The sequence below is a fragment of the Lissotriton helveticus genome, chromosome 5_1 (genome assembly GCF_964261635.1).
Source record: "Lissotriton helveticus chromosome 5_1, aLisHel1.1, whole genome shotgun sequence".
Classification (NCBI taxonomy): Eukaryota; Metazoa; Chordata; class Amphibia; order Caudata; family Salamandridae; genus Lissotriton; species Lissotriton helveticus.
Genome location: NC_136065.1, coordinates 99,668,099 through 99,695,084, shown reverse-complemented (window position 1 = coordinate 99,695,084; position 26,986 = coordinate 99,668,099). Strand labels below are relative to the sequence as shown.

The 26,986-nt window shown below is 46.9% G+C and overlaps 1 protein-coding gene across 1 annotated transcript in view; it reads right to left on the bottom strand.

The window, feature by feature from the left end:
• The window catches only part of LOC144754218 (E3 ubiquitin-protein ligase TRIM39-like), a 164,922-nt gene extending 139,394 nt beyond the window's left edge, over positions 1 to 25,528 (bottom strand). The window contains exons 1-3 of the mRNA XM_078641805.1: positions 25,072 to 25,528; positions 12,311 to 12,406; positions 10,550 to 10,780 (exon numbers count right to left, since the gene is read on the bottom strand). Coding sequence (XP_078497931.1) covers positions 10,550 to 10,780; positions 12,311 to 12,406; positions 25,072 to 25,488 — 744 coding nt within the window. The 5' untranslated portion in view covers positions 25,489 to 25,528. The remainder of the gene's footprint in view (positions 1 to 10,549; positions 10,781 to 12,310; positions 12,407 to 25,071) is intronic.
• Positions 25,529 to 26,986: the final 1,458 nt, after the last annotated feature.

Genomic DNA, 26,986 nt, shown 5'->3' with positions numbered 1-26,986 from the left:
GCAATTTTACCTAGTGACCAAGAGAGGGACCGCCTAAGTATGGACAAAGTTTTAGGGTTTTTGCGGGTTATCCCTTCTCTTGTTATGTTTAAAGGTAATGGGTATCCGGTGTTATAGAACATTGTGGCTTGGATCTCCCAGGTTTTAAAGATTTCCTGTTCTTCCCAGATTCTGTTTGCTATTTGGATGGTCCTCCAGGTGGGTTTGGTGGATTCCATTCTTTGTGTTTTATCCATCCTAATAAATTCTATTCAAAGCAGATCTGCAGAGCATATCTTTCAGTGCTTGTATTGAGCTTAGAAGTTGGAGAATGTTCCCTCTGTTCAGGATATCGAAAGGTCCTTTTGATTCATATTCATGAGGTGAAGGTAATGATGGTAGAGTTCCCTGCTTGGTCTGTTGGCTTCGGCCCCAAGTGTTTTTCCATAGAGCCGATTGTAGAGTGCTGAGTTGATACAATAGGGATATCGGAATTAGTGGATCTTGATGCCTGTGGCATGTAGAGCGTCCTGGGCCTCGATCACAGTTTAACGAGAGGCCCAAGTGCCCAGTTGAAACAGTGCTCGCCACAATAGGGGCTCTCTGTGTGGAATGTGTTATCATTTAGTTGGATTTCCTCTCCTGGTGTCTTAACTGGACCATGACTGGGCGTGTGAACTAGCTGTTCGATTTGCCTGGTAGAGGTACAAGGATCAGTGCCCATGTTTAAAGAAGATCCCTGAAATTAGAACACAAGACCTACTCGGAGCTACTACCCCTCTCAGGACCCTGCCCAGCCCTAGATGGCCGTCACCCGACCATCGGAGTCCCGACTGTGACTCATAACATGCCCAGATCAGACACCGAAGGTAACCTTTAACCCTACATCTAACTCACTCTCGGCTGATCTGATCTACCTATCCCCCCTCCCGCATACTCCCTTTCAGAGACTTGATCCCCCTGCGCACAGTACCCCCACTATGGCTCTTGACTCACCAATCCCCCATACCCAATCCCTACCTAAACATCTGAAACCCCATACCCTGAACTCATACCCTATTAACTTCCCCCCACACCTCTCTGCTAAAATGAGACGAAACTTCAAACAGAAACGAATCCGACAACACAGAGAAATACTATTTACAGACATCTACTACTCCTCTTCCAAAGGTCTGATTAAGATTGAGCTAATTTTACTCACAGAGAGACCAGAAGACTGGATCTCCACACTCAGAACGCAACTTTACATCGCCAAAACCACATCCACACCACACTACACAGCTGCAAATTAACATACCTGCTCCCTAATCGCTCTTCTAGAAGAGGGATCACATCCGTGACCATCTACACTAACGGCACTGTCCTCATTCAGGCAAACAATGAGAACCTTGAAGCTTTCGACTCCCTCTTCCCCTCAATTCAATCCACTCTCCCCCACCTGCCTCGCCCCGCCCCGCCTCAACCCAACTCTCGGCTACAGCTACAGCTAACCTTGAAGCTTTCGACTCCCTCTTCCCCTCACTTCGATCCACTCTCCCCCACCTGCCTCGCTTCAACCCAACTCCTGCCTACAGTTTATCGGCCCCAACAGGAAAATCATTCCACACCACCACATGCCCCCACCGCACAGCTCCCCAGAGTCTCCCCTCAACCGAGTTCTCCTACCAAGCATGCTCCACAGGTCCCTAAGGAAAACACAACCTCATCCCCCTATTGGACCCACCCACCGCAACCTCACGAACGAGCCCCGCTGACAGTGACCCCTAACCTCACTAGTTCCCTCACAGATCTCCGAAACTCAGTCATTTCATGACCCAATCCACCTCCCTCCTAGGATCTCAAAAAGGGGCAACCTGTCCTACACAATAAATAAGAGACAACACTCCTTCAACCCGACATACACCACACAAGGGAATCCCACCACGAGGCCCCCAACCCCTCCCAAGACTCAATGGTGCAACGACTCGAGTCACTTGAAAATCAGATAGACTCGATCTCCCGGGGCCTAATCGAAATCCTCTCCAACCTAGGTAAAGCACACAGATCCCACCAATCTCCTCCCTGGGTATCCCCCACTGCGAACACCAACAGCCACAAGAGCCCCTCCTGGACCTCAGAAACCCCTGAAACTCCGCCTCAGAGACCTCCAAGAAGGGTCACGGAACCCTGGCCACAAAAAGCCACAAGAACCGCAGTCCCTCCCTTAAGGGCTCAGAGTAGCTCAAATACCAATACAAAACCCTTGACCTGAAGACCCACTAGAACAGTAAGAGCCATGTCCGACAACGAAGCAGCCATTCTAGCCTCTTCTTATGACACATCCCCCTTTGACTCCCCTAAATCAAAAATCCAAGTAATCACAGGTCTCCGAAAATACCTTCCCTGCACAAACCCCCCCGAGACCGCCCGTCCTTACCACCATACCTAGGGCGCCCAAAGAAAGGACCGCTAGCAACAAAGAGCTTTTCACCAACTGCTTGATCATCAATTGCAGGTCGGCTTCTTTGCATGCAACTGAACTAGAAGAGGCCATCCTCTCGCATGACACTGACATTGCGTTCTTCATGGAGACCTGGCTCAATGAGCTATCCCCACCATGCTTAGACATGCTTGTACCCCTGGGCTTCTCCCTCATCAACAAAGACAGAAAAGACCAGCGAGGGGGAGGGGTAGCTATCATCCATAAAGACAACATGGTCATCACGGAAATAAATTCATACGACTACAACACATTTGAATGTCTCTCAACCAACATTAAGACCGAAGACAATGGTTCTTTACTTTGTCACCTTCTCGATCATCCTCCAGGTAAAACCTCAGCATTCGGAAAACACTTATCCGACCTGATAGCTCAGGGTGCACTCAGTGATACCAATCTAATTCTTGGCGACCTGAATCTATGGTGGAATGAGACCAATAACCCGCTAATCCAATCGCTATCCAGTCTCCTCTGTGACAACAATTTAATCCAGTGCTGCACAGAGGAGACGCACTACAAAGGAGCCACCTTAGATGCCATCATCGCTCAAAAAACACAATCACTATCAATCACATACTCCTCGTCGACTGCTCAGACCACCAGATGATCTTATTTCATATCAAAAAGATGGAGTCCGCTGCACTCCATGGTAATTATGATAATCTTGACGATAATCAATAAGATTCAATCATTTAGGGTGCTCAGGGTGAACCCCTATCTGTCCGGGAGGGGCAAAGGATCAATATTAGAAGGACCTTACAGGCGTAAGGTGAGAAGCCTGAGCACTCCTGTGTGCTATATAAATGCAAATTACACAGTGGTATTCAAAAGTTCAACGTTTTATTCACTTTGTAGTTTGATAAATGTGATTCATCCTTCTGAATCAAAACGTATTCTTTTAAGTGAAGATGATTCAAGTTAAACGTTGTTTGATTATTCCATAATCACAAAGGTACAATACATTGTAGTAGTGAATATGAACAACATGAGTCAGTATCCCCGATGCATTTCGAGCTGAAGAGCTCTTCTTCAGGGGGTCAAAGAAAAAAGTGGATCACGGACACGGATACCTTTTTTGGTATCCGTGATCCACTTTTTTCTGTTCCCTTAACTTTATTTATTCACCTTTCCCACTCGCATTTCCTCTCGTGATCCCCTACTTCAGTCCAGTTTCTATTTCACATGCCCTTAATATTCCACACATGCGCAAACCTTTCGATACTTCCGCACTTCACGGGCAGCGTTTTCTTCGTGTTTGACGCACTTTGAACCTACGCGCTCACCGCGTTACACTTTTGGTAAGTTACATCTCTTCACAGACCTGATTTGACTTTTTAATAAGGGGGCACTAAAATACTAATGTGCACATTTCGTTGTTTGTTCGTTGACACGCAGTTTTAACCACTCTTTCACTTGAGCGTTTATATCGCATGGCACAATCACCTGCATGCAGTTTACCTATATTTTTCTTCACATTTAACATTTATCGCCATAACCTTTCACAACACCCTTCAATTTCGGTGATCCTCGGGTGTACTTTCAGTCACCAAATAGTCTTTCGCACTATTTTTCTCGCTCTATTTTTAGATCGCATTTTCAAACCCCCCGTTCCTCACTTCCTTTCCAATGTCACTTTTTTATCCGCCATTAGTAGATCCAATCACCATCCCATCCTTATTTATGTTATTACTTTTTCGTCACTCTGGACCGGATTAGTAACCTCGAACTTTCCTCCTTTTTCCTAGAACACATTGACCCCCTGAAGAGCTCTTCAGCTCGAAATACATCAGGGATACTAACTCATGTTGTTCATATTCACTACTACAATGTATTGTACCTTTGTGAATTTGGAATGATTATGGAATAATCAAACCACGTTTAACTTGAATCATCTTCACTTATAAGAATACGTTTTGATTCAGAAGGATGAATCACATTTATCAAACTACAAAGTGAATAAAACTTTGAACTTTTGAATACCACTGTGTAATTTGCATTTATATAGCACACAGGAGTGCTCAGGCTTCTCACCTTACGCCTGTAAGGTCCTTCTTATTTCATATCAACCAACTTACTCTCTCTCAACCACCTCTGCAAGACCCCCCCAAAATGGTTGAGAAACTTCTCAGGTTCCCATGGGAGTCCTCGAAAAACAGATAAGCTCACTTCTCCCCGACACCAATGACCACAACTCCACTAATGACCTCACCAATTGTTACAATGCAAAGCTAGTGGCCATGCTTGACAAAATAGCTCCCCTAAAGCTCAAAAAGAGCAGAGCCATCCCATCCAGATCATGGTTCAACCCCGACCTCAACTCCGAAAGGAGAAAACTAAGCGCCAAAGGAAGAAAGTGAAGAAATAACCCTACCTCCATCCTCCGCGATCAACTCAAATCAGCCATTAGGAAGTAAAATAACCACATCAAAAACTTTAAAAAAAAATAAATAAAAAAAAAAAAAAAATTCCGCTCGGCACTGGACAGTGCCAAAAACAGACCCAAAGAGCTATATAGCATCATCAGACAACAAACCTCCAAGCCCGTGCCCTCCTCTGTACAGGCGTCCAAAGAACTAAAAGACAACTTCGCCAATTTATTCAATGATAAGATCACAAAAATCTTAATCTCAGTGGACGTCAACAACACGCACCTCTCGAAGAGCATCGCGGCGGGGTCGATTGATCTTTCTCCTGGTTCCTCTCCCAATTCCTGGCTTAGTTTCCGTCCCATTCAAGAAACTGAGATAATGACGTTGATCTCCACCTCCAAACCCTCAGCTCATGTCCTAGACCCCATTCTTCCCCTACTGACCAAAAAAAACGAAGCACGCCTTGGCTCCGCTTTGGAGCACGATCATAAACAGCTCCCTGAAAAACGGAGTGGTTCCAGACTGCCTTAAAATGGGTCAAGTCACCCCCCTGTTGAAAAAACCCGGCCTAGATGCGACAGATCTCAACAATTTTAGACCTGTGTCGAACCTCCCCCTTCTCTCAAAAACACTAGAAAGATGCATGCTTCATCGACTAACCCAGCACCTGGACAACATCAACCTCCTGGACCCCCACCAGTCTGGCTTCAGAAGAGGCTGTAGCACAGAAACCGCGTTTCTCAACCTCATCGACAATATCAATGGATCAATAGACTATGACCAATGCTGCCTCATTCTCCTTGACCTCTCAGCAGCATTCAATACTGTTGATCACAAACTCCTCATAAGGGCTCTCCAAGAAAGAGCTGGTCTGGCGAGGTAGTCCTCAAATGGTTTTCCTCCTTTCTTCACAATCGCACATAAAAATCAAAAACTTCACTTCCGACCTCCAGAATGCCAATAAGGGTGTCCCTCAATGCTCGGTGCTTTCACCGCAACTCTTTAACATCTACATGGAACCTCTCTCCAAACTACTCAGAAAAGCAAACATCCGCTTCCATCTCTACGCTGACGATACTCAGATCTATCTGGAAACTAGCTCTCTCAAAGACATACAAAGACTTAATGATGTCCAACACTGGTTGACAAGCAACCACCTGAAACCAAATCCTGATAAGACTGAGACACTCCTCACCTCGAATAAGGAAGATAACCCCCAAATTGCCGAATGGTTAAAGGCAGTCGATGCGCTCAACGGGAATCTCACTCTAGCAGACTGTCATATCTCTAGGCATCACTCTAGACCCAAAACAGAACATGACGAGACACATTAAGAATTCGGCCAAAAGAGCGTTCCTGAACCTCAGACTACTGAACAAAATAAAACCCTACATTTCGCTCAATGATCTCAAACAGGCCACCCAATCTCTGGTACTGTCAAGACTGGACTATGGGAACGCAGTCCTCTCAGGAATTCCAAAATCACCTCTGGCTCCCATCAAAACAACTTTACATGCAGCCGGCCGCCAGAATGATCACTGGTATCAAGAAATTCAACCATATCTCCCCTGCACTCAAGGAACTTAAGTGGCTTCCAGTCGAAATGCGAATTAGCTTCAGAACAGCCTGCCTCACCCATAAAGCCCTTCACACCGGCAAACCTGAGTACCTGGCGAAAAAACTCATAAAATCGGGCCAGTCCAGGAACCTGAGAAGCTTAGACTCCCTCCTACTCATCCCACCTAAAACTAGAAGAAAAAAAAACTGCGATTGATCTTTCTCCGGAAGCGCTCCTAAAATTTGGAACTCCATTCCCCCACACATCAGAACCATTGCCTCCTTTGTAGAATTCAAAAGCCAACTCAAAACCCTGCTCCTCAACCGCTCCCTAGGAAGTGGATAGCGTGGGGCAGATAGCAAACATCGAGCTCTGCTCCAGCTCCAAGACGCCGAAGAACCCTGAAGGCAAAAGTGTCCTCCACTACAATGTGTTGCTCTTTATTGTTGCGCTCCTCTGTTGATAGGTCGCTCTTCTATTTTGTATATGATGATTATCTGTTATGTACCTACTGTAAAAGCGCTCCGATATCCTGAAGTCTGGCCAGCGCTATAGAAAATGTTGTCAATAAATTAAATAAATAAATAATTGTAGCAGCCGAGTTCCACTCCTGGGTTGAACAATGGTGCGGAGTAGTCTTCCTTGCCCCAATTGGTTGCAGTGTTCTGCCATCAATGCTGTCGTCCTGTTTCAATTTGGATTTAGGTGTTCTTTTTCCTTTGGAGTCGGTTCGACTGCTGATTGAAGACTGTGCTGCCCCCAACAGCGGCGTTTCCTCTTTTGTCCTGTTTGCATTGTCCTTGTTTCCCATGGGGTGGGTTTTCCTTCGCTGGTTTGACATTCCCTCAGCTTCGGGGACATGGACTTTTGTTTTTTGTTGTTGCGTTTGCTGCAGTGGTCGTTTTGCTGTGAATATCGGTAACACTTTTGTGAGGCTAGGCAATGGTATTTTATTTCGACCTTTCCTCCTGAGTTGACAAAGTCGTTTGGCGTTCTGCTTTGGTGTTTGCACCTTAGGTAACAGAATGGTCCCAGAATGCGAACTGCCTTCCTGACAAGTTGAAAGACTTATGTCAGGTTTTTTTCCCAATGGTGGTATCCCTTTTCAATGATTCATTGGACACTGCTTCTTTTAAGGTTGCCTTCGGTTTCTCTATAGTTGGGCCCTTTGGCAAGCCATCTTTGAGAGTAGAGACGATTGAGGGGAGTGTTGATAGTTTGTCTATAATGGGTCCACAGCTGCAGATCAGTTTAGCTTCCTGCTGGGCTCGGCTGATTAGGAGGTTTAGTTGGCCTAACTTTTCATCTATTTCCCCCACAAAAAGAGCCAAAGTATCTAGTAGTGACAACTGCAGGTCCATTTTATCTGACTGGTAATGTAGTGCGTCAACAGTCCGTTGCATTGTGTTTAGTAGAATGTCCCATGTGTTCGATACATGTTCCCCCGGTTGAATTAGAGAACCTGAGATCAGAGTGGGAATTTGGGACTTTTTGCGTGGAATTAAGTTGCTGGACACGATTTCTTTGACGTGTCCTTGTGTCGCGATTTGTACTGATACTGGCTGTGGGCGGTGGCTGTTTTTCAGGAGTTTCCTATGCGTAGGATGCTAGTAGGTCCGCCCACTCCTGTGATCCCAGATAAGAGAGGGCGTCCGGCCCGCCTCCCCTAGAAGACGGGGAATCAGATGTGGTTTCGGAGGGCTCTTTGGGAGGACCTGGGAGCCCCATGATTCAGCACCTGATGGAGATTGGGCTGATTTAATGGCCTCCATATGTAATATAGGATCATGGGGGGGGAGGGGGGTTTGTGGGAGTCTGTTTTAGACAGGGCCTTAAAGTGGTGATCAAGTTCTTGTGATTTGTTCAGTTTGTGTCCACTTAAGACCTCCTGCCCTAGGTTTGTGACGTTGCCAGTCTGTTGTAGACTCTTGTAAATTTTGAGCTTCCTTCCATGTTTTAGAATCAGTTAAGACAGGTATGGCATTGCTCGTTCGGGAGGGGACTGGGGTCGGCAACTAGTATGATCCTTGGCTTGCCATTCCGCCTACCCTTCTTGGAGGACAAGTGGGCTATTGTTTTTTTTTGTTTTGTGTTTGCAGGTATTTTCTGGTGAGGGCATAGTGACCACAGGTTGGGCCACTAGAGTTTCCACTGTGACTTGTTCTATAACTGGTATAGACCATGATTATTGTGGTGATTTTTGTGGAAAAAGGGGGAGGAGTGGTCTTGAAGGCCCTGGTTTTGGTCACTGGTGGAAAATATGGATGAAGCTAGATCTTTTAAAAACTGGAATTTTAAAGATTTTTTTTGGTTGGTATAGGTAGGGGCTCCAGCTTCCTAGATTTGGTACTGAGTTATTGGTGGCCTCTGCTTTGTGACCCTCCTCCTCGGCTGTTCCCAGAATTGGTTTTACTTTTACCTTCTACTTAGCCTTACAGATGACAGCCTCTGGCTGGCCCCTTTTTCTGCCAGACCTCATATTTAGAGTATAGAGTGTATTTAAAGTCCTCCAAGTCCACAAGCGGCTCTACTTTACATATCTGCTCAAAGAATTTAGATTAAAATGTGTGTTAACTCTAAAATGAGTCTGTGGTTATTTTGAAATAAAGTGGATTTATATATGTTAAAAGTTTAGTTGCGATTAAGCTGGACTTAAATCGCCATCAACTGATTCTACTAGTTGGTCCATCATCCAAATGGCAGTGTACTTTGATGCTTAAACTGATGGAATCTTATGTTAATGTGTAAAATGTTAAGGTGGTAATAGCCGTTAATATAACAAAGTACTCTGTCCGTCCAGCAGCTTGTTTTCCTTAGCTTTAAATCCAGGGTAAGGAGAGTGAGTATAAGTGTACGGTGTTATGGGCCCCACCGACGTAGTAAAGTATGATTGAGGCTGTGTAGACGTTCTCCTGGATTAGTGTTAAGGAAAATTTTATTTTAGCCACGCTGGATCATCAGTCAGCGACTCACACACACAGGTACACATAGTGCTTCACATTGAGTAGTACTCACCAGGCCACAGCCTCAAAGAAGTTTCACCATGACACACACAAGCAATACGAGAGTGATATTCACCGTCTGGACGATCCCTCGTGACTATGCCTCCACCTGGTGAGGCGTGATTGGAGGTTGTGACCAGCTCAGCCCAGCCTCAGGTCCCACCCGTGACTCCTGAGCCAAAGTAGACACAGCTCACTTGCTCTGAAACTGCATGAGAGAGCATCATGCGGATTGGCTCGGTCAGGCGCTGCCACCGCTCCTTAGGAGATATGGAGGATGTGCCTGTAATCTCCCGGGGTCCTACATTGCACAGGTAGGCAAGGGTTCAAGTGCGCATGTTGGGATGGTGTGAGCAAGGCACACGTCCAACCTGACATGCGCACTTCACCCCAAGAAGGTCGGCAGCTGAACCGGTCTGTCACAAGCTTCCCACCCACGTCCGCCTGTCAGGCTGTAAAGGCAAACTTTGCCGGGCAATGCCGCATGCACTGCCGCAAGACCATCAATATGCTTCTCATTAGGTTATTTATTTTTATCTTGTTTTTATCATGTTTTGCTCCTTGGTCTCCACATATTACTGTCACTAGAATTGCTTGGTTTGTTGCAACCTCCTGAACATAAGAAAATACACAAATAAAAAACATAACTAGTCTTTATATGGAGATGGGTGGAGACCCTGGAATCTAGTCTTCAACCAGGTTATTGCATCACCATCACCAAAGCTCTCCACTAGACAGGAACATCTGTAGGCGATGATCCAACAACGGACTTGGCGTTCCAAAGCCCGGGATGAACCACTGGAAGAGTGTGTGAGAGTATGAGTGTGTGCAAGTATGAGTGAGTGTTATTGCTGGGTCCAAGGGTGAAATAACCCATATACCATGGAAAGTGAATGTAACAATGGGTTATAGACATTTAAGTGATACTGTAGAAAGTCACATTAAATTCCCCCGTCTGTATATTGTACTCACAAATAAAAAGGGGGCAGTGTAAATAATCCACCCCCCCCCACATCTATGTTTTGGGCGACTGTCCTAGGGCATGGGGTTACTGTGCATTGAACATGTCAGGAGATCTTGTGCATTACCCTTACGCATTCAACCCTGCACGCAAAGTATGAATCTCTCTTCTCAGCCTTGAATTTATCAAACTGTGTCTCACCTTCAGGAGTTCCCACGCTGGCTCCTCACACTTTTTTTCTATCTCTGTTATCAGGGCCTTGAGAGAAGTGATTTGATTGGACAGTTTGGTGATATTTGCATTTTCTACTATGGTTATATTCTTCTCCATTTCCTCCAGTCTCCTGTGTAGTGTTTGCTCGTTCTCTTTTAGAAGCTGCCGCAGTTTTTCTAACTCCGATTCAATTTTCTGCTTCTCAGTTCTTAACTTCTCCTGTCAGAAGCAAAGTAATGTTGGTTAGATATTAAGAAGCTTCCTACAGGCCCTGCCATCTTTGGTTGGGAGTGTTGAGGGGGAGGGCTAAGGTTCTTTCAAACTTCAGGACACAAACATGCTTTTCCTCATTTCTAAACAGCAGTCTCTCCAAGTACCTTCCCTTCTATCTTCTTATTGTTCTTGTCACACTCTTTCCATCTCCCCACAGACACCTCATGAACCTCAGAGAGGTCAGAATTTATAAAGCTGCAGGGAAATTCTATCCATGGGGAGGGTGCAAGGGAGAGAACCCACCGCAGGCAGAGACATTAAAAAACCCTGAGACAGGCTGAGCGGAGAGACTGGCTGAAGACAAGTGTGACAGACACGCGAACATGTAAATGAGGTGGAGCCAGGAATATTGGGATGGGAAACCGGAAATGTGGGAATGTGTGGAATAACCCCATGTTGCCGGGACAATGGATGTGCAGAAGACATGGTGATATTAACCTACTATGTCCCTCATTTAGAGTGATGAGGTGGGTAATTTCACACTTAAAATGATACCAGTATCAAGGATTCGGCTGTGCAATTGAGAATTACCAGATATATCAAAGTTACCGCACCAGTTTCTGCAGGTAGATCACAATTTCCTGTAGATGATGGGCGAGGAGGTTGGTTAGACATCTCATCCTATCCTAGGATAGGAGGATGTGAGTTTTCAGGTGAGGTGCATTCACCTCAGCAGAAATAGGAGGGTTTCAGCACTGGAGAGAGGTATGTCTCTCTGCCGTCACCAGTAAATACTGTGGAGTAAGATAGGTCTTCACTCCTGGTAGAGGCTTATGTCCTCTATCTGTCCCGAGCATACAGGTGGAGGATTGTGCTCCTCTGATGCGTCACTATTATACAGGGATTGTCCTCTTGTGCTGTGTCACTAATGTACTGGAAGAGGGTTGCACTCCTGTTCTGTGTCACTAGTAAACAGGTAGAGGGTTGTGCTCTTGTGGTGTGTCACTAATATATAATTCAGACTAAAGCATATACATCCCCAAACACACATGCACACAAACGTGCACATGTATTGGCAGATTATGTGGCTCAAAATACATACACAGACACACACAAACTCACCATGCTCACGAAAATACACAACCATAGAGATGCACAGGCATGCATGCACTCCCACAGATTACTCCAGAACCATCCATACATAAAAGCATACTTTACCACTTAAGTATGAACATGTACACACAGACTGGTATATACTCCCTGCCAGATAATGCCACACATGTACATACATATAATAATGCACACTATTTAAATATGTAAGTATTACGTTCCAGTGAGTATAGTAATTTATATTTGTGTTTAGCTACAATGTCCAACAGCAGTGATTTCGGTTACCTAGTGTGTATCATGACCCAGTCTGTAGAGCGTCTTATCAGCTTTTGTGTGTATTAAACTTTAAAAAGGTACACACAAAGACACCGGCAAATATAAATACAGAGACAGAACTGACAGCAGCCAATCACTGCAGCCACTCACCCTCATGGCTTTATATTGTTCCTCCTCCTTGACTTTAGACTCCAGCATATTTTCCTCCTCTTTCTTCAGAAGGCGCTGCCACTCTTGAAGTTTTACCTGCAGAGATGGGAGCGCAAGAATTAAGAGTAGATCCGTAGAGTGCGGTCTTCCTTACAAAACAAAATCATTACAGTACCAAGCATACCTGCTCAGACTGCAAGTACCACCCACACATATAAACACTGTATACATCAGTTGAACGTATCCAGACTGTAAGAACCAGCCCCAAGTATCACAGTCAAGGACAGACCAGGGGCATCACCTCTTTGTATCTTTTTGGATCTGAAGGACCCAGGGTCAGAATTCCTGCTCGAGGTAAACTAGCTACATCACTGGCACTTGCATCTACTTGATAAAGACATTAGTATTTTATGCCAAACCCCATACTTTGTCCTCTTGACATTTATCAAGCACTAAGTGAAAGCATCTGTCACCACCTAGCCTGGGCGGGAGATCGGCCCAGAATAAACTGGGAAACACTCACTTTGCCGCATGACGAGGGGGATTAGAAGCACCAGACTTGGAGCTGTACTACTACTGTGCACAGACACAGCACACGCCACTGGAGACACCACCTGCCATATATGGCCCACTTAGCAATAGAGAGAGACACAACACAACCCATACCGTTGAGTGGCCTAACAGAGGGGACCTCGACGGGCCATACTGAATTAAACTCAGCCAAGAGTGCACAACTCGCCTGGGAGGACATCAGAATATGTTCAGCCTGCCCTGAGCTATATGGCCTGGAACAACCTCTGACCCAAACACCCACTTTACTCACTCACGGCTGCCCCTCAACAGAATAAGAGGGTGGAGGAAACGAAGAAAGATTTATTCCACATTGGCGCCTTTATATACTTGGCCACAGTCGGCAGGCAGACAACCTACACTGGCTGATATACACTATACAGGATTGTCCCAACAGCTAACGCTAAATGGGAAACAGCCCTGGACCGCACATTTACTGAGTACCAATGGCTCTATTGCCGCAAACAAATGAGCATATTTCCTCCATATGGTCGACTAAGACTCCTCCTCTTCAATTTTTTGTATGAAGCTTACAGCACCCCATGTAAACAAGCCAAATATGGTGCAGCATCTTCAACCAACTGTGTGCGCTACTCGGTTTCCTCCACCTTACCTGGCACTGTTCCTAAATTGCAGCATACTGGGTGCAGATCTTTGAGCGTGTGTCTGCAATGACAGACATACAAGTAACCCTAACCCCAAAAATTGACTTTTTAGGACACACCAGGTGATGATTACCTGCAATAATCAGATTTGTCTCTCTAGCACTGCTGCTAGCGAAACCCAGTGCACCTCCCCAGGACCTGTGAAGCAGCTACAGCTACATCAATGACTGGACCAATGTGGGAGGATGATGGAGCCAAGCCCTGTTAGAACTGGGGGTCTCTAGTTGGCAATGGTATACACCTTTGACCAAATAGGGACCCTTGCCTCCAAGTCAGGACAAGGAGATTACACTCCTAGATAACCCCTGCTCACCCTTCAGTAGCTTGGCACGAGCAGACAGACTTATCTCAGAGGCAGTGTGTTAAGCATTTGTGAATATACACAGCAATACAGTGAAAACACTACAGATGGACACCACAGGTTTTATAAAAATAAGGATTCTTTATATAGACTTAACACAAGATCACCAACGAAAAAAATCCACAATACTGTACTTAAAGATGGTAAAAGTTGCTAAGTTCAAGTTGATGATAAATGTGACAGTTCTCACAAAAGTACCTGGAAGCGGAACGCAAAATAAACAAAAGGCTTGCAGATTGGGAGATGCGTTGGTTCCTTGCGTCGGTTCCTTGCTTCAGGGGAAGACGATGCGTCGCGTCTCAATAACTGTACAAAGTAAGGGATGCGTAGATTCTAGTCCTGCAGCCTGGGTGTGATGCGAGACTTCAGGTGCGATGTGAGAAGATGGCGCCCTTGATGTGACGACGTGAAGACTATGCGTGCACGCCCGGCGGCTGTGCGGCGAACTCTGTAGCTTTGGAACCGCGACAGGCCCTGCGACACGCTTTTCCATCAACGCGGCGGTCATCTTGCGGTGGCGACCCGCTTCTTTGGTGATGTGGCGGCAACCTCGGCGGCGGCGACCCGCTTCTCCAGCGATGCGATGGCAACAGCTGCGACACGCTTCTCGATGCATTGCGCTTCCAGCTCCCAGCGACACGCAGGCTTTTGGAGGCAGAATTCCCAGCAAGGAAACTGAGGGGAGCTGGAGGTGAAGTCTTTTGTCCCTGAGACTTCAGCAGGAGGCAAGCACAAGTTCAAGCCCTTGTAGCAATATTCTGCAAGATGATGAAAGTTCTTTGAAAGTTCCTTCTCCTTTCCTTGGCAATAAAGAAGTCACTGCAGGCCAACCCAGCAAAAAGCACACTGGCAGAGGGGCAGTGCAAACTCCTGCAGCTTCCTTGGTTCGTCTCTTTGGCAAAAGGTTGGTCTTGTTCCCAGAAGGGATTTAAAATTCTTGGGTCTGGGTCCCAATATTTATACCCCAAAATCCTTTGTCCTCTGTTATGTTATGTTATTTGGGTTCTTCTATAGCGCAACGGCTACTCCAGTAGGAGTGTCCCGGCGCTTTGGCGAAGAAGTCCTTTAGGGAAAGGAACATAACTGCAGAATAAACGGGTCAGCGAAGTTAACTGGTAAAAAGCCAGGTTTTTAATGCCTTTCTGAAAGACAGCAGACTAGGGGCCTGTCTGAGAGAAATGGGAAGCTCATTCCAAGCGCGCGGGGCCAGGTAATGAAAAGAGGGCAGAGGGGCCTTTGCCTAGTCCAGTGGTTCCCAAACTGTGCGCCGCGGCACCCCGGTGCGCCGTAATGAGGTGCCAGGGGCGCCGCGATGTGTGAAATTGCAGTCACAGTGTGGGGGGGTGAGTTAGAAATGCCACCTTAATCATTTTGAAACATGTCTGGCCCAAGAGCGACGTGCAGGCTTAGTCTCTGCAATTGCTTGAGAGGCTGGGGCCTGTGTGTGAGTGTATGTGCGCGAGTAATCTGGGGAGGGTAGTGACATGCCTGTGTGAAAGGAGGGGATGTGTGTGTGACTGGAGTTACAGGCTAATGAACCCAAGTGTGTATGCACGCGAGTTTCAGGAGGGAGATCTTGCTGTTGTGTGTTCATGTGCATGGCAGCATGAGTGTTAGAAGGGAAAAGGTGGTGACAAGGCCGGCTCTAGGGCGGTGCGATTGGTGCCATAGCACCGGGCGCTGACTTGGGGTCGGGGCATCATTCTTACAAGTATCTTATCATTTTGAAAGCACCTTCTTCAGCCTTCTTGGCCTCGAGCAATTTGTCAGGCATCAATTAAAATGTCAAAAGTTTGGGAACCACTGGCCTAGTCCAAACCAGTTTTGGTGCACTCTGTTTACATGACTCCTCCTTTCTTTTCACTGTGCAGGGCAGAGACATTAGATACACCACAGGAGGTGGAGCCAGCGTTGTGGAGGGAAGGCACCGCCCTACTCGGGTCCCAGGTGCAACTCGTTTCTCCCATCTAGATGCAGATCTCTCTTTTCACCATTGGGCTGACTCATCCCGTCTCCTGGAATCCCCCAGCCCTGTCACTCAAACTCCAGACAAGGAATACACAACCTAGCAGAGGCAAGCTTGGATAGTTAGACAAGAAAATACCTGTCTTCTAAAAGTGGTATTTTCAAACACAGAATGTTAAAACCAACTTTACTAAAAGATGTATTTTATCATTAGTTCAGGCATACTAAATTCGAATTTCTACCATGTTCTCTGAGTCAGTTAGGATTATGAGATGTAATAATCTAACTGCCCATTCTGGCCTATGGAAAACAGGTAGCCTTGCAATAGTGAAAAACGCAAATGGCTATAATTCACTATTAGGACATGCTACACACACAAGGGCGTGTCCTACCTTGTACTTACAATGCACCCTACCCTTGAGCCTACCTTAGGGGTGTCTGATATGAAGAAAAGGGAAGGTTTAGGAACTGGCAAGTGGGTGCACTTGCCAAGTCGACATGGCAGTCACAGACTACGCACAGGCCTTGCAATGGCAGGCCTGAGACACACTTTACAAGCTGCTTCTGTGGGTAGGCCAACCAGTGTTGCAAGCCCACCAGCAGCATTTGATTTGCAAACCCTGGGCACACATGATGCACTGTACTAGGGTCTGACAAGTAAATCAAATAACCCAATCGTTGAGTCACTAATCAGTACATCAATTTAACAGGAGGGAGCACTTTCACTGTAGCAGTGGCACAGTGCCCAAAACATAACCAGCAAAACATATCAAAAACAGAGGAGGCAAACAGCAAAAATGGAAGGGAGACTCACGCCAATGATGCCAAGTCTAACAAGCCCCTAGAGCGCCAAAATCACACAGCTCAATAACGGTGTCTGATGGCCACTACCACAGGCAGGATCTGGTTTGAGCATAATTATTAAAACTTGTCAAGCACAACGAGTCATCCCCGGGGGATCTCTCGGCGCCTTGGCGGCACAGTCCCGGACACTCAAGCCCCTAAAGCCATTAAAACATCCATGTCTTCAACCGTTTCTTAAACTGCCCCAACGTCATAAATGCTCTGATCTCCTCCGGTAATCTATTCCAATAGAGGGGGGCGAGATGAAAGAAAGCACGCCCTCCCATTTTAGGTTTATTGATCTTGCACGGGCATAGTAATTTCTGATTGCTCGATCTGAGCTGGCGACCCAGGACATAGGAATTACCTTCTTCCTTAAGTATACAGGTCCCAACCCTTGCGTTGCCTTAAACACTAACGTCAAGAGTTTAAACACTGCTCTCTTCCTGATAGGTAGCCAATGCAAGGATTGCAGTAGGGGTAGAGACTGGGTACGGCCTGGCTTGTTAAGGGCCAGCCTCACTGCGGTGTGTTGCACCACCTGCAGCCTGGAAGTTATGTCCTCCCTTACACTTAGTAGATGCATTTCCATAGTCTAATCTACTAACTAGTAGTGCCTGACTTAAGGTTTTTCTATGGGATCCATGGAAAGAACTATCTGAACATTTGCATAATCCCGAAACAAGTGCCCGAGAGTGTCTTCACCTGATCTTCCAGTGAAAGTTTGGTGTCTAGCAGGATTCCCAGGTTCCTTGCCTGCTTTGTAGGAGTGGGTGCCTCCCCAAGTACAGAGGGCCACCAGTCTGCCTTCCACAAATCCTCAGCCTTCCCAAACAGGAGAATCTCCGTTTTGTTGGTGTTTAGCAGAAGGAAATTGTTGCCCATCCAGGAGGCTATGTTCAACATACAGGTCTTAAATATGGCTCTGGTTGCCGCGGGATCCGATTCGAATGGGATCATCACCTGTGTGTCATCCGCATACTAGATACTCTCAAAACCGCAAGATCTAATAATGGCAGACAGAGGAGCCATGTAGATGTTGAACAAGGTGGGACTTTAAGATGGACCCCTGGGGGACCTCTTTATCCAGTGGCGTGGTCTGTGACACAAACGTGTCCAATTGGACACAACGTGTTTTGTTGGTCAAATAGCTTTGTAGCCAGGCTAAGGCCGTCCCTCCGACAACAATCTCTCGTAGCCTGTCAAGCAGGATGCTGTGCGAGATGGTGTCGAAGGCCGCCGACAGATCCAGGAGCACCAGCATTGTTGGAATCTCCCTATCCAGAGACATCCTAATTGTATCTGTGACTTCCACCAGGGCAGCTTCAATGATATGTCCCGCTCGGAAGCCCGATTGGAAGGGATCCAACAGATCATGTTGTTCCAAGTAACCTGTGAGTTGTTGGTTTATCAGCGTCACCATGACCTTAGAGCAGCATGGAAGAAGGGAGATCGGCCTATAGTTTTTCATGTCTGCCGAGTCATCCGACACCTTTTTTAACAGAGGTTTAATGTGCGCCTTATTCCACTTCCTTGGAAATGTAGCCGTGGCCAAAGAGATGTTAAAGACTTCTGAGAGTGCGGCAGATAGAACCGGAGCCAGGTCTGACATAACGAACGGAAGACGACCCAGATTGCGTTGCCGCGAGTACCGACTCGGTTCGCTTAATGGTGATGGTTGCAAACGTGTCGAGTCTAGGTGATGAAATATCCCTCCCCTCAGATTAACCCCTTTGATGCATCTCCATCCTTCAGAGAGCTGTAGATTCTACCAATCTTCTCCTTGAAACGGCTGGCCAGATTATCGCACAGCTCTTGCATGGAGGGCGGGTGAGGGGGGGACAGCTTACTTTAGGATTATTGAACTCCTTTAGTATCAAAGAGTTCCTTTGAGGAATTTTTAGCATACTGTATTAGAGTACCCAGATGATTCCTTCTTACTGCATTACAGCTTTTTAAATATATTCTGTGTCCCAGATTATAGGACAGTTTATCCTCCGGTCGTTTAGTCTTCCTCCAGTTTCTCTCACTTCCTCTACAGCGTGCCTTTTCTGTTTTAAGATCTTCCGAGTGCCTTTCCTGTTTTAAGATCTTCCGAGTACCAAGGGGATGGCACCCTCCTCTCCTGCGTCCTCACTACTCTAAGAGGGGCGATGCTATCCAATGAGTTTCTAATGGAATCCTCCCATCTTTCGAGGGCCTGGTCACACGCCTTTCCCTCTTCAAATACCAGGGTTTTGAAAGCCACACCAAATGCTTCGCGAGTGACTTTCCTTCAAATCCTGCAAAGGTTATCACTACGTTAAAGCTGACTTCCGCCCTCTGGCTTACTAAAAGAAAATCTTAGTGCCAGATGGTCAGTCCACTTCAGCCCCAGCGGCGATTCTACAGAGGTCTGGGAAATTCGTAAAGATAGTATCAAGAGTATTACCTGCGACGTTTAGGTTCATAGACTCTTGAAAAAAGACCTAGCGACTCATTGGCCGACAAAGACCTCGAGTCTACATTGGACAACTCTTCCAGGTGGTGGTTAAAATACCCACTCAGTAGGAAGTAGTCCGATTACAAGATATACGGGGCGAGGATTTCCACTAATGCGTAGCAGAACAATTTTTTGCTTTCTCCCGGAGGGATGATAAACTACTGCCCCATCCATCTGACCCCCTAAAGGGACTTCAACCGAAACACCAGTCATTCAATGTAGGTGGTCAACACTGTGTCCACTATTTTAATATAGTGTGGTGCCTGCGTAGCCCATCCCACCTCCTCCCGTTTGCCTGCCCTGTCTAATCTTGTGACAGTATAATCCTCCGGAAAAAAGCAATAGCCTGTGCCGGAGTAGAGTGGGTTTGGAGCCAGGTCTTGGTAAGGAGACCTGGCTTCAGATCTTCCAACAGATCCCACAATTCAGCAGTGTTTGGGGATCGATCTCGTATTGATACACAGACCCTGGAAGGGAGTTTGTGTTGCCTTCCCTTGGTGGTGCTCCCCGTCATATTGCTCCTTTGGTCCCTGGGTGCTTAGGGACTGAGAGAGCAGGGGGACTGAGATTAGTCACAGATAATTCCTGTGCCATCTGCAACGAGGACAGTTACAACCAAGCGCTACCCTCACCCCAAGCCTAGAGCGTTCGCCCTGAGACCCGGGAGCAAATTTTTTGAATAAGTGATGAAAGCCATCCTGTACCTTAGAGAATGTGCAGAGTTTCCTGGCATTAACTGGTCAAGCACTAGAACTGAGCCAGGAAGGAGGCAAACTGGAACTATGACTGGATCAGGCCGTGTTCCTGGAGGGGGGGGGGGAACAACAAAAAGTTGTCAACCGGAATGTGTTCGACATGGGCGACTAATGGGGGCTGATGCAATAACAGATTACATTGTCTGGAATGTTGGTGTATTGATGAAAGCCTTGGTTTAAATACAAAATGTTAATGAATAACTAATCCAACAAGTTTTTATAAGCGTAATAACCATGTATACTGCCTATACCAACAATAAACTGAGTATTTTGGGAATGTAAGCATGAACACAGGTACACTGTCAACGAATTTCTGTCAGTTCATTCTGTGTTTGTAACATAACCTCATTTCTCTGGTTGATGCTAATCAATGCAGCAGGTACATACTCTGCAGGCATCACTGATGTTTCACCCAACACATCCTGGTTTCACTCTTAGTCATTAAAACCTGGTTCACTCCCTCCTCCAAAAACCACATGCAAGAACTCTTCTATCAGCATCTCCTCATATCTGCTGCTAGACTACTACAGACATCGACTGGCCCAACCACCTTGCCAACCCATTCACCATCAAATATTCTACACCTCAGCATCAAGCACAACTGAAAAGAGGAAAAATAACCTGCAATTTCATCAAAGACAACCATCTAAAAACAGTTCAAGAAGTTTCCAGAACACTTCAGCCCACCACAGATGTCAATGTAAGGTACAAAAAGCCAAACTGCACATAGACTGAATTCTTCCTGTACGCCAACAGCTCAAAACAATCCCATTGCAGGGTTGGCTCTCCAACTTAAACCTATCAGGCTTTACCCCTACCGTCGACGACACATAGCTCTCATTCAAGAGACACTTTGAAAAGACCAAGGAAGCTGGGCTTCAACTGTCTCTTGAGAACGTGAAGCTTTTTTTCATGAAAAATTTCTTCTGAACAACCATAGAAGTCCTCTCGATGGAGGCAGATGCAAGGCCTTGTTCTTGTTCAACAGTTTTCATAGTATCACCCAAGCACATATTAAAGGAAGCATACACAAACCATGGTCTGTGATAGAACACAGGAAGAGTGCAGACCCCCAACCAGGGTGTGCGACAGATCAAGAGCAAAGCAATACCAAAGGGGATGATGGACGGAGCGTTTGAGCAAATCAAACTCTCACCCCCAGTCAACTGATCTGTGTTTAATCCATCACCATTCTTTAGCTCACTCCACCACCCCAGTTCAGACATGACCATATGCAAATCAGTCTGACCCTGTGCCTCATGGGAACAGTCCAGCCCGAACTGCCAAGCCATGTCTTCCCTGGACCGGAAACAAGCATCCTGGGACCAGTTTCGGGTTCATAACCCTCATCAGCCAGGCTATCTTGAATCCAGTGGCAAAGTGAGCAAGGGACCCACGTCTGGGCATACCCTGTAAACTTATGGCAAACAAAGCGATTCTTAAGGGCATGATGGGCGGAGCGTTTGAGCAAATCAAACACTCACCCCCAGTCAACTGATCAAGAGCAGGCACCAGCCATGATCAGTGACAGGAAACAAGCCCAGGAATATAGAAGGCTTCAAACCCAGCACGGTCGGTGGCACAGACACTGCGACAGAGCAGGTACAAGCATCATGCAGGATCTGTGACAGAGAACAGACATGGAGAGAGAAAAGGAGCCAGATTTATACCAAGTCTGCCACAGACAACAGACAGCAACATCGAGAAAGCAGGACCCAGATCTATACAGGGCCAGCCACAGAGAGACACAACGAGAGAGCCGGAGCCAGATCTATACAGGGTCTGCCAGAGAGACACAGGGAGAGATAAGGAGCCAGGTCTATACAGGGTCTACCACAGAGAACAGACAGCGAGAGAGCCTGAGCCAGATCTATACAGGGTCTGCCAGAGAACAGAGACACGCAGCAAGAGAGCCGGAGCCAGGTCTGTACAGAGAACAGAATGCAAGAGAACAGGAGCTAACCCACACAGGGCCAGATAACGGAAAGTAAGGTATTTTTATGGTTCAGGGGAAGGTAGGAGTAAAGGAGATAATGATTATGGGGCTTGTAGAGGTAAAAGAGAAAATGGTTGAGGATCTGGTAAAGGAAAAGGGAGATTGGCTGCCCCAGCAAAGTTGGGCGCAAGGTCCAGCCACAGGCCAGGCTATGCAGCCTACCCGATGCCCTGCACGGCCGCAGATGAGGGGGGATGGCCGAATGTCGTGCACAGAGGTCAGGCCATGTCCCCAACCTCACGTGGCGGAAGGCAAGGCATGAGAGGGGGTTGGTTGAATGCAGGGTTTTGGAACTGGGCCAAGCCAATGACCAGGCACTCTGCCATACCCTGGGTTACACAATGCCGAAGCAGCCAACCCTCCGCCACTCATAGGAACAAACTGGTGCAGATCTGCAAAAAGGAACAGACAGAAATCGAGAGCACGTATGGACACCAAGCAGGGTCTATGGCAGGATCGCAGCAGTCAGATAGAAACAAGGAAGAGCCTGGCGCAGAATCCATGTGACAAACTTAACATTTTACTATTCTGGCAGGACCGGAATATCTTCTTGAGCAAGTCTGCTCGCAAGCACTATGTATGGGTTGTGTCCCAGCAGAGTGCAAGACTAGGTTGGGGATTGAGGTCCACCCAGAGTGGTACTACTTTTAACATGTCCTGCCCATGGCACTACTAAGGGTTTGGGATGGTTCATTGTAGTAGTGGGGTGGTCGTTACCCGAGACCCAGAGAGCAAAGAGAATGACACTACCTGTGTACGTCATATCTGGGCTCCATAATTCCCCTGGTTTTATGTGCAGCCCATATGTTTTTGACAGATTTGTAAGCATGGCCTTACAGAGCTATTAGGCTCAGGTACAGTCAGGCCCAGGTCAGAGTCTTCGTTGGATACAGTGTTTGGGAACAGGCGAGGTGAGGGTGTGTGGTGATGGTGCACCAGTGTATCTAGATACCCTTGTTTTGTAGAGTGTTTCAGATTCTTAGTTGCAGTCAGTGCCCAATGACTCCCTCTTTGCACAATGCCTCACTGCTCCTCATTCCCCCCTCTCGTTAGAATGTGTTTAGGGCCAAGTACAACATTCTGTCATGGATATCGATCCATCTTGATGGAAGGAGAGATTTTTTATGGTTCACTAGAAAGTTCACTGTTTCCTTCCAAACGTCTGGGGTAAAATATGAATCTGACGGGACAACTACACTGAAGCCTTCTCCCTTAAACTGGATATAGGCTGACCCCCTGTGCATATCTAGTGCTCCTCTCTTTTACTCAAAGGAGCTCTGCACACCACCGAAGAGAAAGGCAAAGGCCAGAGATGCGAATCTTGGCTGTCTCACTTCTACAGGTAAGCACTAGATCCCAGGACTTTAGAATAAACTCTGTCCCGCTGCTGAAGGGCCCATGAGCTGGACTGCCCGTCACGAGAGGACTTTCTCACAGAGCTCAAGTCCAGTGTACAGCAACTGGAGGTAAGAAGGCCAGAGACTCCGAGCTTCAGGAGCCTGTAATCACTGCCCACCCCAACGTTCATTCCTCCTGTGAACGAGTCCCCAGGAGTCGGCGTAACTCATGTAGAAAATGCTACAGGAGAACTTCACTCTGACCCCAGTAAAGATGTGTGTCTGATGCACATGTACCCTGCACTTCCCTTTGTAGCCGAGGAACTGTGCAATGTTGGCGAGTCATATGTACCAACGTCCATTTGAGCTTGTGTGATGCACCCTGCATTGCTACTAGTCTGCTGCGGTCACCAAGGGCCATGTGAACCTGGGACTACACTGCATCGTTGCACCTCTTCTGCTGTGTACCACAACCATATGAATGTGTGCTCCACACACTGTTGCTGCACCACTTTTACCATGTCCGATGGCCGTGTGAACCGGTGTGCCACATCCTGCATTGCTACATGTCTTCTGCTGTGTACAACGACCATGTGCCCCAGTGTGCTACACGCACGGTTGCTGCACATTTGTCTGCAGCTCTTCTGCTCTGTACCATGTCAGCCCATGTGCCACACCCTGCATTGCTGCACCTCTTCCACTATGTCCGATGACCACTTGAGCCTGTGTGCTACACCAGGATAGTCGCATCAAGACTTCGGATACTGAATGTTTGCGCCCATGCACGACACACTGAACCGCCACACTGAATCCCTTCAGTCCGGCATGAGATCCCAAAACACCCTCACACACCCCTTATGATCTCTTGCAGCCGCCTCTGTGGGTCGTGGTATACTCCTGTGGTCTCAGCGCTCCGACAACCACATGTTGTGCTCTTGTGCAGCTTCGTATACAGCTCTCACAGGGTGTATTCACTTACAATCCCTAAACACCCCGAGCATACCTTGTGCTTTAGGGCAGCCTTCTCTCGGAGATCCAGAGGCTTCGTCGTGACCCTTGGATAACTACAGACATCCTGCGCTACTTTTGCTGCCTCAATGAGGCTCATAGTGAACAACCGGATATCCATGAAAGCTGACATACATGTGCTGTTTGCCTCTGTGGGACTCGGTGTCTAAACTTCGGAATCCTGACCCCCCCTTACCCCCCACCCACACACACACTATGTGCTCTAAGGCACCCCTCTCTATAGGACCCGCAGGGTGACATTTAAATCCCGTATTACCAGAACCCATTCTCTGTATCCTTTAAAAGACTAATAAGTGAATTCACCTTTGAACCCTGAACTCCCGCCATATACCTTGTGCTCATCTGCAGCTTCTCCTCTGTAGAATACACGTTATAGCATTTTCTTTGGGGCCCACAGGGTGCACTATGATCCGTATACATCGACACACATACATAATGCCCTTCAGCAGCTTCCTATATTAACTTAAACTCTTAAGTGGTACCTTGTGACTCATTGAAATGCACAAGCATTCCTTGTGCTCTGCTGCAGCCTTCTCTATTGGACGCACGAGGTGACCTCGAAGCATCTGCACACACAGCTGGTGCTCTCCGGCTACCCCTTGATGAGGCTCACCAGGTGGCTTAATGACCTTTAATTTCCTCAGAGACACCTTGTGCTCTTCACTTGTGGTTACAGAAGAACACACACACAAACCTTGTACTCCTCTGCAGGTTCTACACAGTCTGAATACGTGAACCCAGCACGCCCAGAGACGTACCTTGTGCTTTTCTGCAGCCTCCTCTATAGGACTTGCTGAGTGTGTTTTATGCTCCTTGGACTCCCGGCAGACCCAGCATATCATCCTCTGATCCTCTGCACAAAACAGCCTCAGCTTCTCTTCATGTTTCTCACACACATTCTCCTCCGGGGGCCTCACGGGGGGCAGAGGAAATTGTTTTAACATTTCAACCACGTCCCCCAAAAGTCTGTTGGGTCGGAGGTTTTTCCCAGGAGATATTTGCCTGCACTGTGGACAGGGGAAGTTTCCATCTCTTCCCTCCCAGCTCTGGGTGATGCAGGAGCGGCAGAAGTTGTGCCCACAATCAATAATCATCACTGGGTCAACAAAATAATCCAAACAGATGGAACAAGTGGCCTCTTCCTTGAGGTTCCCCATCTGAGCTGCTGCCGCCATGATTCTGAAAAGCGAAAGTTAAACTGACTGAGTTTCGTTTGGGAGAGAGGGCGAGGGGTGGGAGAAAAGTAGACCAAAAGTTGTTTGTGTGTGTAAAAGGCCGCTTTATTAAGACACAGGTGCACATTACAAACACAAACCTTGGCAACGCCTTACAAAACTAAACCTCACTAAATAAATAAATAACTACAAACTCAGCCCCCCGAACCCTCCCCCACCCCTAAAACATTTGAGCCCTCCCGCTCCCAACAATACATCAATAACAATATAACAGCATTATAACATTACGTCATCAATAAAACATTACATCATCAATAAAACATTTCGTCATTAAACAAACATACGTCATCGTTAAAACTTTATTCGTCAAACCACAATTGCAATAACAACGGTCAGGTCCTCCATAACCATAAACCCTGCCTGACCCTGCACTCCTGCAGATACCCCCCTCACAAAACTGAACGGTCAAACCATGACCAACATACCCCAGCACTTGTCAAAGAAATACTCGAACTAATACTCAACCAGCAATCTGCCTAAAACCGTAATGATACCCAAAAACACCGCACAGCACCTGTGTCTAGCGACGGATACAAATACAAGAGAAAAACCCCTGCACACCGGTGGCCCACAAAACAGCCTTTTACTTAAAAAAGAAAATTGGAGCAAAACCCCCAAAAATGGGAAAAAACTGGGCAGCGAGGGGAAAAGAGGAACATTTAAAGCAAAAATTGAGGGAGGGAGGGAGGGACAAAAAAGCTATAAGCCCACCTAGCCACCAGGTCACCAAACCTAAAATGGTGGCTGGTAGGCAGTGGGAGGGGAGTTTATAATTGGGCTATTCTGGTCCTACTAGACCAGCCCAAATCTAGAAACTTCTGTTCCTCTTAAAGTGATACCCCTCGCAGCCCTCCCAAACCGCCCGGGGGAGGGGACCTCCCGGCGGTCGGCTCCCTCCCCCAAGCCCCCCTTGGGAGAGAGGGCGAGGGGTGGGAGAAAAGTAGACCAAAAGTTGTTTGTGTGTGTAAAAGGCCGCTTTATTAAGACACAGGTGCACATTACAAACACAAACCTTGGCAACGCCTTACAAAACTAAACCTCACTAAATAAATAAATAACTACAAACTCAGCCCCCCGAACCCTCCCCCACCCCTAAAACATTTGAGCCCTCCCGCTCCCAACAATACATCAATAACAATATAACAGCATTATAACATTACGTCATCAATAAAACATTACATCATCAATAAAACATTTCGTCATTAAACAAACATACGTCATCGTTAAAACTTTATTCGTCAAACCACAATTGCAATAACAACGGTCAGGTCCTCCATAACCATAAACCCTGCCTGACCCTGCACTCCTGCAGATACCCCCCTCACAAAACTGAACGGTCAAACCATGACCAACATACCCCAGCACTTGTCAAAGAAATACTCGAACTAATACTCAACCAGCAATCTGCCTAAAACCGTAATGATACCCAAAAACACCG